The sequence below is a fragment of the Macrobrachium rosenbergii genome, chromosome 41 (assembly GCF_040412425.1).
Source record: "Macrobrachium rosenbergii isolate ZJJX-2024 chromosome 41, ASM4041242v1, whole genome shotgun sequence".
Classification (NCBI taxonomy): domain Eukaryota; kingdom Metazoa; phylum Arthropoda; class Malacostraca; order Decapoda; family Palaemonidae; genus Macrobrachium; species Macrobrachium rosenbergii.
Window position 1 is genome coordinate 11,605,784 of NC_089781.1, and position 12,786 is coordinate 11,618,569.

Here is a 12,786-nt window from a genome sequence, read left to right on the forward strand (position 1 = left end):
ACCACTACCTCCACATAGAGTTTTTATGCAACCTCCAAGGTTTCCTTCCAACCAAGACAAGTTAATCCAGACCTGGTTCGTTTAGGCTCAGGCATTTCATTAGACCAAATTAAAGCAGTGCCATCCTTCACTCATCAAGAGGTGATTGCCATAGAATCAACCACTTCGTCAGCTTTCCAGGCCATTCCAAGGCACAAGTGCACTATCTCCCTGGCTTTTCTAGGCAAGCACAGTTGAGTTAATGCCATATCTTACCTTCAGTGTGCTTACAGTCATTAGTACTATACACAGATTTAATACCAAAATTTCAGCAGGTTACATTTAAACCCAAATTGTTATTGTGGGAAAATTTACAGGTTGATGATCCTTGATTTGGAGAGGTTGTTTCTGCTATTGTTCTTTAGTGATTGACATTGACTTTACTGTTTGAGTGCATTCACTCCCAAGGAAGAACTCTTCACTATTAATACATGCGTCTTCATCAAATTTATATAAATAGGTGGTGTTCATTTTTGTCTTAGATGAAATTGAACTCCATTCACTCTGCTAAGGATACATAGGTAATATTTGCAGTACTGACTGTAGGTTTACCAACTGCTCTTCCTAGTCAATGTTACCTTGGACAGGTTTATGCATTGTTGAAACCCAAAGTAATGTTCTACAGCCTCCTTATCAAGACCTCCAGTCTTGCAAGTTCTTCAGTAGTGTATCACTTGGTCTAGAGGTTTCCGGTGTCATATAATTGGTGAAAGCTGGTTGGAGGGGCAGTGGGACATAATGAGGCTACCCTAGATTCTAAAAACAGTGTAAACTCTGTGAGGGAATCATCTGTTTTCATTAACAGTCAACAATTTTTTAAGTTTTTAAATTATTAAATTATTTACTTCCATAGTAGAGCTTAAGGAATGCCAAATTACACTTACTGCCAAAACTTTTAATACATTACATCAAAATTATGATACAGTATATGTTATTACAATACACATTATGGACTAGACTAGAGCTACACTGCTCTATGCAGTGTATGTTTATTTTCTGAATAAAATATTAAGGAACAATGGAGCGAGCTACGCTAAACAAATGGACTGTGATTAATGGCCACCTACTTCATTTATTCCTTCGAATCAGTAAACTGTAATATCACTGCAAATTAACTAAACCACTGCATAAAAATATTAAATATACCAAGCAATAAAAAATATTCACTTGTTATCTACCGAGACATGAAATTATAGAATAAAGAAAAGATGAGAAAAAAAAATGTTCCTAGGTTAAGTCCATGAAAATACACGAAATAATCATTAGTGAAATGTTTACAAAAGAATGGCACCATACACATTAGGGAATTTTCATAGGGAACCAATCATATTTTACACAACATTTGATGTGACCCAGCCATTTCAGTTCCCATCTCTAATTAGTAAAATATTATAGGGTACTGAAGTATTTAGAATTTGTTAGTGTTGTAACTTTAATTTAAAACTCTCAAATATCATTAGGTCTGACTCAAAGAATCCAAAGTACAGCATCTTGATTACACATCCTAGAATTGGTTACATGAAAGCCTCACAATTTTGCTGAAATAAAAATACCTGTTCAGAGGCATAAGGTGAACAAGGATTGGAAGAATGGTAAAAATTCCCTGGCTCATATGGTACACATTATCTATTTTCTGAGAACTTCATTACTGGTCCTTGCCATTTACATAGATGTCCAAGAAGAAAACATGTCACAGGTATCATAACTAAAATCACATGGTACGAACTGATTTTTTAAAAGGCGTAACTTCAAAATAGATGCATCCTATTTTCAATAGAAAAATTTCTCAAAATGTTCTTAAATGTATATTACTTGACAATAGCTGTAATCAACCATGTTAACTGAAGACCAAACCTAATCCAAATGTATTACGGTAAAACAGTTAGCAGTAACATTACAACTTACTGGTTGATGATATTGTATTATGAAATGTAGTTTCCAAATCAATTATTTATCACAAAAACCAAACATGTACAATGATCTACAAATCAATTAAGTAGCAATACGAACAAGGAATATTCATGTTGGCTACCATCACTATTGCCATTAATTCTTTATTTAATGGAATTTAAGAAGAATTAATAGTTGCAACACTAATTTTCTCATTTTCCTTACACTAGAACCACAATGTTCAATAGGTATTTGTACAAAACTGTGAATTTCAATAAAATTAAAAAGTGTTGGTAAGATATTAAAAATGCTGTTAACCTTGAACAAACCAGATGGTAAAAATAAAAATAAACTAGGTGACTAGAATTTCTTCTCAACCTTCTCTAAAAATTATCTAAGTTCACAGCAAAAAAGAAATTACCAGTAATAACAAGTTCTCAATAAGGAATATTGCCAGTAAAAGTTGATAAATATCACAGACACATTGCTCTCTGGCTACATCATCAACACGAAATAAATTTAAAAAGAAAATTATTTTAAACTTCCAGGAGCTGCTTTACTAACAACAATGTACAGTACTTGAATTTCCTGTAGTAAAAGTAGTGCAGATTTAACATTAGCACTTTGTATTGTCTATCCCCCTGTAAATGTTTAAAATATGGCACCTGGCTTTAGCATTGAAAAGAAAGTGTTTTAACTGCACACTGTATATATGGTCTTGACAAAATTTATGCATTTCATAAGATAATATTCCACACTGTAAAAAGCAACAGACATTCGACTCTGGAATGAACATTAGTTAAGATCACCAATATTCCTTTATATCATCTGATAATTTTTTCTTCATCGGGTAAAGTAACCACTTGAAAACACAATCTATTAAATTCACCTTCAGGTAATCTCAAATCTGGCAGTTTTCTCATTAAAACTATCTCCATTGGGAAAATTTCACAAATTGTGAAGCCAGAATAGTCATGTTCATTTACCTCCACCTTCACCAGCATCAAATCTGTCAGTTTAATGAAAACTGCTAGGCTCCTTACCATAATACTCACATTCAATTAAAACTTATGTACTTTACTACAAGGGTCAGTTGAGGGGCAAAACCATGGCTTTGAGCTATTTATACCTGAAAATATTCTGCATTTATTCTCAATATGTATGAACAAACAAAAAATGCACCTGCAATCACTTCAGTTTTGAAGTAAATTCCCATATTGTCCACTATTAGTGAGATTTATTTATCACTATATGACATACGCTAAATACAAACCTTTGAAACAGATGTGTTTAAGTGCAATGCTTGATGCAGTTATGTAGGCTATATGTAAAAATATAATTCCTTGTCTTCCCTGTAAAAGTATCATTCTTTTATTTACACAATTATACCACTGTATCACAGAGAATGGTGGACAGCTTAAATCAAAATATATTAACAGTCTTGCAGAAATCACTTCAAATGAATGAAAAGAAGTTACTCTACTTGTAAGATGTCTTATCCATTTTGCAAAGCATACACAATCACCCTGATTTAGGATTTGCATTACCTTAGCAGCAAAGACAGACTATACTTTATGTACAACTTTTCATGCTGATTAAGTTCATCTCTACTTTTAAATATGTAAAATTGTTTGTAACACGTACAGATTTCATTTTATTATTCAGTAGTGTACTTTCAAAGCACACACAAAATGTTTAAAACATACTGGTAGAAGGTATGCACAGTTACCAGTTACACCACTTGGCACAATGTGTTTTGATTTTCATATACATTTTTTCTCCAATATTTATAATCAAAGTCAATTTCAGCTTTTTGATTTGATGCATCCTAGAGTGGTGGGGAAAAGAAATGCAAAATTTTCATAAGAAAGAAATGTTCTTCAATAGAAAGATAAAATCCCTTCAAGTGTCTTACTACCGCTTACCAAGAGGTGGGAGCCTAACATTGTATCGATTTCTTGGTGGATACATTCCTGCTCCCTGAGGTGGTGTTGTAATCATGTCTCGAGATGAGGGGCCCCTAAAGTCATTTCCATTGGAAATAGAAACAAGGGACAGGTCATCTCTGGTAGGATGATGTGTTCGCATAGGAGGTCGCTGTTGCCCAGAATTGTCTGTATTTGCTGATAAACTTGTACTATGTCTTCGGCTACGCTTACTACCATTATTACCTGTCGTACTCCCTTGGGATTCTGAAAGAGCTACACTCCTGGGATCACGTGCCCACATCTCTCCTACAGAACTTGTTCCTGATCCTGGGCAATGTAATATAGCTCCCTCATTTCCAGACTTTTTAATTTCTGATGAACTTGCTGACAGAGAGGAATCATTCCAAGCATTAGCTGCACCTGGGGGGGTTTTATCTTCTTTCCGTGCATACCTACTCCAGTTGGCTCTATGCTAATCCTTCAACTTTATCTGTTCTAAACTACGTCTATTATCATCCATGCTCTTTTCTTCTTCTTTAGCAATGCGAGCAGCAGACATTGCAGAACTGCAATTACTAGGAGACTGCGTCTGACTGTGCATTTCTTTTGCCACACCATACACATGAGTGATGTCTGGTCGTTTGTCTGGTTCAGGGTTAATGCAGTTATCAACCAATGTTCTTAACTGAAATACAGAAAAAAAAAGTGTCAAAACAATATGTAAAGTCAAAGCTGTAAGAATCAAACAGCAGAGATCTGTCTTAAATAAATTTAGGCAAGCGCAAAAGTTGTTACAGCCTAAATATCCGTCAAACCAACGATAATTATAATAAAAAATTTAAATATAAAATTTTTCATATAAAACCATCACACTCATATAATTACAATTTGTAGTCTTGAAATGCCCAAGACTACCCAGTCTTTTGTTTAACAGACGTTAGAAAAGCAGCTGTAGTACTGTATGTGTACTCAGGGATCCAGTTGTCTGGACTGTAATCTGCAAGCAATTAGCAGGGGTGACAAGAAGGAATTTACATCTGGGTTTGTATGAAAAAATCACAAATTAAAAAATAATCTGTATTTTTCCTAGTTATACAAACTGAAGCCTTTCATATATGGAGTAACCTAAATGCATGTACTAGACTGGCTGTAGACTCAACTGAGGAGGAGGAGAGAATCTGGTGAAATGAGGGGCTACCCATGCTCTCCTCACCTATGCCATCTATTCTTCCTTTGGCTAGAGGAACAAAGCAGGATGCATGAGGCAGGCAAAACCTACATGAATGGCTTTGGCTTGTACTGTATACCTAAGAAAAATAGATATTACTTTAAAAAATTTGTGATTTTCTCCTATGAAGATACAAACTATGCCTTTCATATATGGAGAATTACCCATTAGAAGGGAGATAGTAACCATGCAGTACAGGATGAAAGATTGGTGGCTCTTTTCCCTGTTGTGATAAGAGACCACGGGGTTAGGACCCTTTGCCTAAGTTTCTCGCAAGAGAAGAAGCTTCAAAGAAAGAGAAAATTTCAGAAAGCCAAGACAATTCCAAGGAAAATATCCCATTGATTGGCAGCATTTTCTGGTTAATAGCAGATGATGGGTCCAGAAAAAGCCCTTCCATGTCTCCTCTTCCCCTTTTTATAGAAGGAGAGACAGAGGGCAGCACATTCTAACCTACTAAAACAAGTGCTAACAGTGTATTTACCTTCAATCATCCAGATCCAGTATATACTGTACTTTCAGCTCAAATACTCTTACGAAAGGAAAAGGAAACACCATTCATTCCCAAATACAAACGAGCAAGCCGATGTATTCGAAAGAGAAGTAGGGTTCCCAACCCAGGACCTAGTGCAGTGCATCCTTAACTTATGGTGCTTTTTCAGCGCTGTTAATGGCAAGAATAGACATCAAATTAACAGTGGTTACAGCGCTGTAACTTGATGCAGCATCAAGTTATGGCACTGTAAGCGCTGTTAAAGCACCGATAATGGTGAAAAATCAAGTTATTACAGCGGGGTGCTGGAATGGACGCCCCCTGCAAGTTGAGGACACACTGTAATTACACCCTTTGTTGAGCAGCCACCACAGGTCCCAAGGAGAAGGTGTCAAGGAATTTGTGGGAGACACCCCATAGGTAGAATGAGGTGAATTTATTCTGACTACACCAGACTCCAGCCATCATTATCTGTTAAACCAAAAAATTCTTCCAGTAGGTGGGAGGAGGTCCTAAGCCCCTAACATCATGAGCTTTTGGACAAGGAAGAAGGCCTGGCTCCACCAGGGACAAGTCATATGCCAGCATAAAACCTCATGAAGCCTGAAGGAAAGTGTTTTTGGAGATACCACCTTCTTGCAACAGCTGGTGCTAATGAAAAGTCTCCTACACTCTGGCCTTAAGAAGTGTCCTTTACTGATATCACTTAAGGGTATGGACCAGACACAATAACATCTCAGCTGGGTCTCCACCAACAGGGAAGGGATGAAGAAACCCTGGAACCTTGTAAGGAATTGTGGGACTTTGAGTTTTGGCTACGAATTCTGATACTAAAAAGGAGAGAGTGTGCCACCCTTCCAGGTGCCAAACAAGGTAGGATAAATGATAGAATTCTGCAAATCTCTTTGCTGATGCCAGGGCCTATAAGAAGACATTTTCAAGGTGAGGTCTCCATCCGAGGATTGAAACAAAGTCTTTTAAGGGACAACCACAAGGCTCCAAAGGACCACAAAAACATCTCACTCTTGGAAACCAAGCTCCTGGGGAGGGCAGGATTGCTCAAAATTCCTTATTAACCCTCTAACACCGAACCTCTATTTACAAAAGTGTCTGTTGTATGCCGGCGGTGTTTGGGAGTTAGCGCTGAAGTGGAAAAAAAGTTTTTTTCAAAAAATCACAGCATGCTTAGTTTTTAAGATTAAGAGTTCATTTTTGGCTCCTTTTTTTTGTCATTGCCTGAAGTTTAGTATGCAACCATCAGAAATGAAAAAAAGTATCATTATCATATATAAATATTGAAATATATGACTGCAAAAAAAAAATTTTCATATATAATTGTATACAAATCGCACTGTGAGCAAACGCGGTTAAAGCTAACGAGTTATTTTTTTTTCTTTGTATTGTACACTAAATTGCAATGATTTTGGTATATAACAAATTGTAAAACGATCAAAGCAAACAGAGAAAATATTATCACAAATTGATACATGAATTCGTAACGCGCGGATGTAAAAAAAAGTTTTTTTAAAAAATTCACCATAAATCGAAATATTGTGCTAGAGACTTCCCGTTTGTTGCAAAATGAAGGTAATTGATTGAATATTACTAGACTGTAAGTGTCTTAGCTTACAATTGCAGTTTTCGACCATTTCGGTCAAATTAAAGTTGACTGAAAGTAGAATTTTTTCTATTTATCGTGATTTATATGAAAATATTTCAAAACTGATAAAAGCTATAACCATGAGTTATTTTTTGTTGGATTCTACATGAAATTGCGCACATTTACATATATAAAGCTTTATGTAACGACTAAAATAAAATGGTGCAAACATTACGACAAAGTGACGAAAGAATTTCTGAGATGTTCGGCCGAGTAACCGCGTGGACGTGCGGATGTAAGGAAAAAGTTTTTTTTTTCAAAAACTCACCATAAATCGAAATATTGTGCTAGAGACTTCCAGTTTGTTGCAAAATGAAGGTATATGATTGAATATTACTAGAATGTAAGAGTTTTAGCTTACAATTGCGTTTTTCAACCATTTCGGTTGAGTTAAAGTTGACCAAAGGTTGAAATTTTGGCACTTATCGTGATTTATATGGAAATATTTCAAAACTGATAAAAGCTACAACCATGAGTTATTTTCTGTTGTATTTTACATGAAATTGCACACATTTCCATATATAAAACTTTATGTAATGACTAATATAAACCGGTGCAAACATTATGACAAAGTGACGAAAGAATTTCTGAGATGTTCGGCAGAGTTACCGCACGCGGACATAAGGGAAAAGTTTTTTCAAAAATTCACCATAAATCGAAATATTGTGCTAGAGACTTCCAGTTTGTTGCAAAATGAAGGTACATGACTGAATATTACTAGAATGTAAGAGTTTTAGCTTACAATTGCGTTTTCGACCATTTCGGTCGCATTAAAGTTGACCGAAAGTTGAAATTTTGGCACTTAAGTGATTTATATGGAAATATTTCAAAACTGATAGAAGCTACAACCATGAGTTATTTTTTGTTGTATTCTAAATGAAATTGCACACATTTCCATAAATAAAACTTTATGTAACGACTAATATAAACCGGTGCAAACATTACGACAAAATGACCAAAGAATTTCTGAAATTTTTGGCCGAGTTACCGCGCGGACGTAAGGAAAAAGTTTTTTTAAAAAATTCACCATAAATCGAAATATTGTGCTAGAGACTTCCAATTTGTTGCAAAATGAAGGTAAATGATTGAATATTACTAAAATGTAAGAGTTTTAGCTTACAATTCCATTTTTCAACCATTTCGGTCGAGTCAAAGTTGACCGAAGGTTGAAATTTTTTGTAGTCGACATACGGTACGTCCACTCGGCACCCAACAGACAATTTTAGTCGACATAAGATACATCCAGTCGGCGTTTAAGGGTTAACATGGTTAACTCAACTGGAGTGCAGAGATCCAAACCTTTCAACTGAAAAACATGTGAAAGAGCTGCATGGTAACCTTTAAAACAGCAGAAGTGGTGAGGCCCTTGTTTTGGTGAAGAAATATGAGAAGCCTGCTATTGGCTGAGTGGAGGTTCTGACTGGAGAGGAACTCCTACAACACGAATTGCAGAAGATGGCCCATTTTCCTTAGTAAACATCTGCTGAGGAGCAGTAAAGGTACCAAGAAATTTCTCTCGCTGCCCCGAATTGACACAGTAGGGTGAGCCAGAAGGAATTCTCCCCCAATGCTTTGACCAGGAGAGTCAACAAGTCTGCATTCCACTCAGCATGTGGCCAGTGAGGAGCTACCAGGGTCACCCAAAGGCCTGAAATAATGAACACCATTTTGATCACTCAAAGGAGGAGGTTGAAGGGGCAAAGATGTAAATGTCCAGATTGTCCCATTGATGTTAAAAGGCATCTTCCAAGGCCACCCACAAGTTCAGAACTGCGAAGCAAAATGATGTTCAACCTTGTTGAAGAAAACCCATTTTCTGTACAACCCAAAGATCAACCATTTTGATTGTTGCAAAAAAAAATCATAAGGCAAAACCCACAATTGCAAAAAAAAATCAAAAAAAATCATAAGGAAAACCCATTGCAAAAAAAATCAATCATAGGTACAACCCAAAGATCAAATAATTTCTCTACTCTTCTGTCATGTAGGGACCACTCCATTCCCCACTGAGTGGCCATGACGGCTCAGTTGATCAGCCAGGACGTTTTTTCCTGGAATGTACCTGGCTTGTAAGCTGATGGCTTGAGGGGCTGCCCATTCATGCATCATCTAGGGTTAGCTGTCACAGGGAGCGGGATATTGTCCCACCTTGCTTGTCGTTGTACGCCACTATAGTAGTGATGTCACTCATTACCACCACCAAGCGGCCTTGCAGGTTGGCCTCAAAGGCCTGCAGTGCCAACCATGCTGCTTGTGTCTCCAAGACATTGATCTGTAGATGAAAGTTCTGCATGCTATGCCCAATACTGCCCCTTTTCTTGCTAGGCAGTCCCCAGTTAACGGCGAGGGTTCTGTTCCCTGCCAAGCACTGCTAACTAAAAATTGCCAATAATTATGGTAATAAATGGTATTTACAACATTGTAAGTGCCAATAAATCGCTTACTGGCACCAATAAACTGCTTACCGATGCCGAAAATTGCTTACTGTTGCTGAAAATCTGGTTAACGACGTCGTTAGCCAAGCATCTTAAAACCAGATCGCTGTTAAACAGTGCTGCCAATAAGCGAGGACTGCATGTACACTGATAATTTATGTTGCACAGTCAGCTGCTCCTGTAATACAGTACTGTACCTCCTTTGGGCACTGTTATAGCTTGAGTTAGTGAACCTTCTGCAACATAAATTGTATATTATACAATGATTTTGGCACTTCCTGCTTCAACATTACTGGTTGTTTCTTCCATATCTGCTGCCCCACTTCAAACACTTATTCCTCTAGTGATGATGGCAGACTGCTTTACCTGCTATGCTACCTGCTCCTCCAATACAATCTTTGCTGGTGGCTCTGGTTTCTTTTGCTGTACTCACAGCATTTCCTTCAACTTTATCTGCTGCACCAATTATGCTGATGTCCTTATCTACATCTACTGTTCTGGTTCAACTAGCTTTTGTATGGTTTCCACCAATCGGTATTTAATGCTATCCCTACTGCTCCTGTTTAGGCTGCCTTACCAGTTCTAGCAGTCTTTTTCAGTCTTCTGGGACATCTGTAATAATGGTATTGTACAATCAAATATTCATAGACACCCAGTGAGGGGGCTTCTTAAAGAGTCTTCTTCAAATAATTGAGACTGTTGCAGGGATTCTCTTTCAGTCCCTCCAGACATTTTTGAACTGTACTGAGGACTGTCTACTGAGGGCTTAATTATTTTAATTTGTTATTACCTATTTCATCTTATCCACATATCTTACTATTTACTTCTTACAATGGACTTCAGTGATGATACATACAGTAATTGTCAGAGGGAATTTTTTCCATTTGGTCTGGTACTGTAATACTTTAATACTTACATGAGCAAGGATCCAGCATATCTCATTTATGCCAACTTCATGGAGCTTACAATAGTATCTGAGCTTCTGGACAGGGGATTTTTTAAATAATTTGGTAATTTTTCATTGCTTCTGTATCATTTCAGGAATCCCTGAAAATGTCAAACTTTTGTGTGGGTATAATTTCAATCATCTTAACAAGTAGAAAGGATTACAAGCTATTCAGCTGTGAAAAGAGAGGCTACAAAGTACTGTTTTAGGTAATGGAAATTTAATATCCATATCTGGAGAAACTGCAGCAAAGCCTACACCAATGGGAAATTTGGACCCATCTGCATATGTTGCAGGTGTGGGTCTTTTTATCAAACATGTTCCAGTGTACAGTATATATGCATTTATACTGTGTGACATAATATAAAGGCATATCCCCATGAACATTGTATGCATTACCTACCTGAACACTCTTACAAAATGCAAACATTCACAATATACACTATACGATTGGCTATAAATTTTCAGCAAATGCAGGATTTGCTGCAAGGTCATCTAATGAAAGAATTGAGTTCTTTTTCACCTGATAATGTTTTTGTGTTCACAGAACTGTCTGAAATATGTTAAGCAATTAAAATTATTCAAAATATGCTATCAAAGAAATTTCTTACGTTCAGTGATTAGATGTGATTTAGAAGCCAATCAAAATTACAGTCCAGAAATTATATGAAGTTGTTATAAATGTTGAGATATGTAGGATACAAGCTCATATTTGAATTAAGAGAAATGAAGATACTGATAACACAGTCAAGGTTCCTACCACTAGGGCCAGATCAAAGATGAATGTTCCTATGATTTATATTTTTTAATATCTCTAAAACCTATTATGTTTGACTTATGGTAAGCTTTATGGAATAACAAATCTGGTAATAACATATGAAAACATTAATCTACTGGTGGATTTTCGTTTTCATTTCAAAAGGATTGCCACAGTGAGGTATCTTATGTTGAAATAGGTCACACCTGCATGACCCACAAAGTATTAGATGAGCAACCCATACAACCCAACTCCAGAGTAGAGAAGATTAAGAATGACACAATTAACCATGTTTTATGTAAGCCCAGTATTCAACAAACAGCAAACATAAAGTCTTGAAAACATATCCCTTAAAGAGTCCTCAACTTTATTAGATGATCCAGAGATTAAGATTTTAAGGGGTCATAATTTATAAAATAAGATTAGTCTATTATTGAGAATAAACCCTTCTGGTGAGCCCATGAAGGTTAAGAATGTTAATGATCTGGAAACTTTTGATATAATAATAATAATAATAATAATAATAATAATAATAATAATAATAATAATAATAATAATTAAAAATATAACCAATATGGAAAGTCTCTCTTTTCAAGGCAGTGTTATTAATAACAATTGCTATTTCAACAGCATTCAGCTTGTACAGGGTCTCCTCTATCTTATCGTATCCTTTGAAAATTTATACAATGCAAGAAAAATAGAGAAGACTCAGTAAAGGCTAAATGCACTGAAACAGTAACTGTTTTCAATATTAATACACAGTCCAGTACTATATGATTACACTGTATTAGCCTAATGTACAATGAATATTTTTCGCAAAAGGATAAGTTTAATGGTAAAAAAGTAGTAATTTAGCAAAATCATTAATACAAATAAGTAATTTTAAAAAAATATTTTAATATATGATTTACCTCTTATGTTAAAATTTAATTTCATTTTATAAACTGATGCAGCAACAATTTCATTTTATAAACTGATGCAGTAACAATTGTGGTCATCAACTCCCTTTATATAAAAGTGTAAGTAAAATCATACATACAAAATCTGTGACATACACAAACCTGAAATCATAAAATGCACTGGCCACCATATCTGTGGTGGCATACTGTACAATGTTAGCTCCAAATCATTATTATGCATTATAAACATAAGACACCCACACGAAATCTGCTGATGCCAAACACCAATGAAAGATATGATACCAAAATGATTCATCATTGTGAAATCAAAGACAAATAACTTTATATAGTTATTATGTCTTGCAACTAAACATCCTTTTGCTTTATGATAGTGATAGTACTCCCACTAAAATAAAATTACCAGGATGGCCTGGATTGACAAAGCTGATGAGTAGTGTATTGACATATTTTCTGTTTTAGAGCTAGAAATTTTCAGAAAGGGTTTGGTTGA

At 35.8% G+C, this 12,786-nt stretch overlaps 1 protein-coding gene across 4 annotated transcripts in view; it reads right to left on the reverse strand.

Annotated features, from left to right (window-relative positions):
- Positions 1-919: 919 nt before the first annotated feature.
- LOC136826646 (serine/threonine-protein kinase Nek7-like) overlaps positions 920-12,786 on the reverse strand; it is a 71,638-nt gene continuing 59,771 nt past the window's right edge. For 3 of the 4 annotated variants that reach the window (XM_067083981.1, XM_067083983.1, XM_067083982.1), the window contains exon 6: positions 920-4,542. In XM_067083981.1, the coding sequence (XP_066940082.1) occupies positions 4,330-4,542 (213 nt within the window). In that variant the 3' untranslated portion in view covers positions 920-4,329. The remainder of the gene's footprint in view (positions 4,543-12,786) is intronic. The other variant, XM_067083985.1, reaches the window with a different exon arrangement.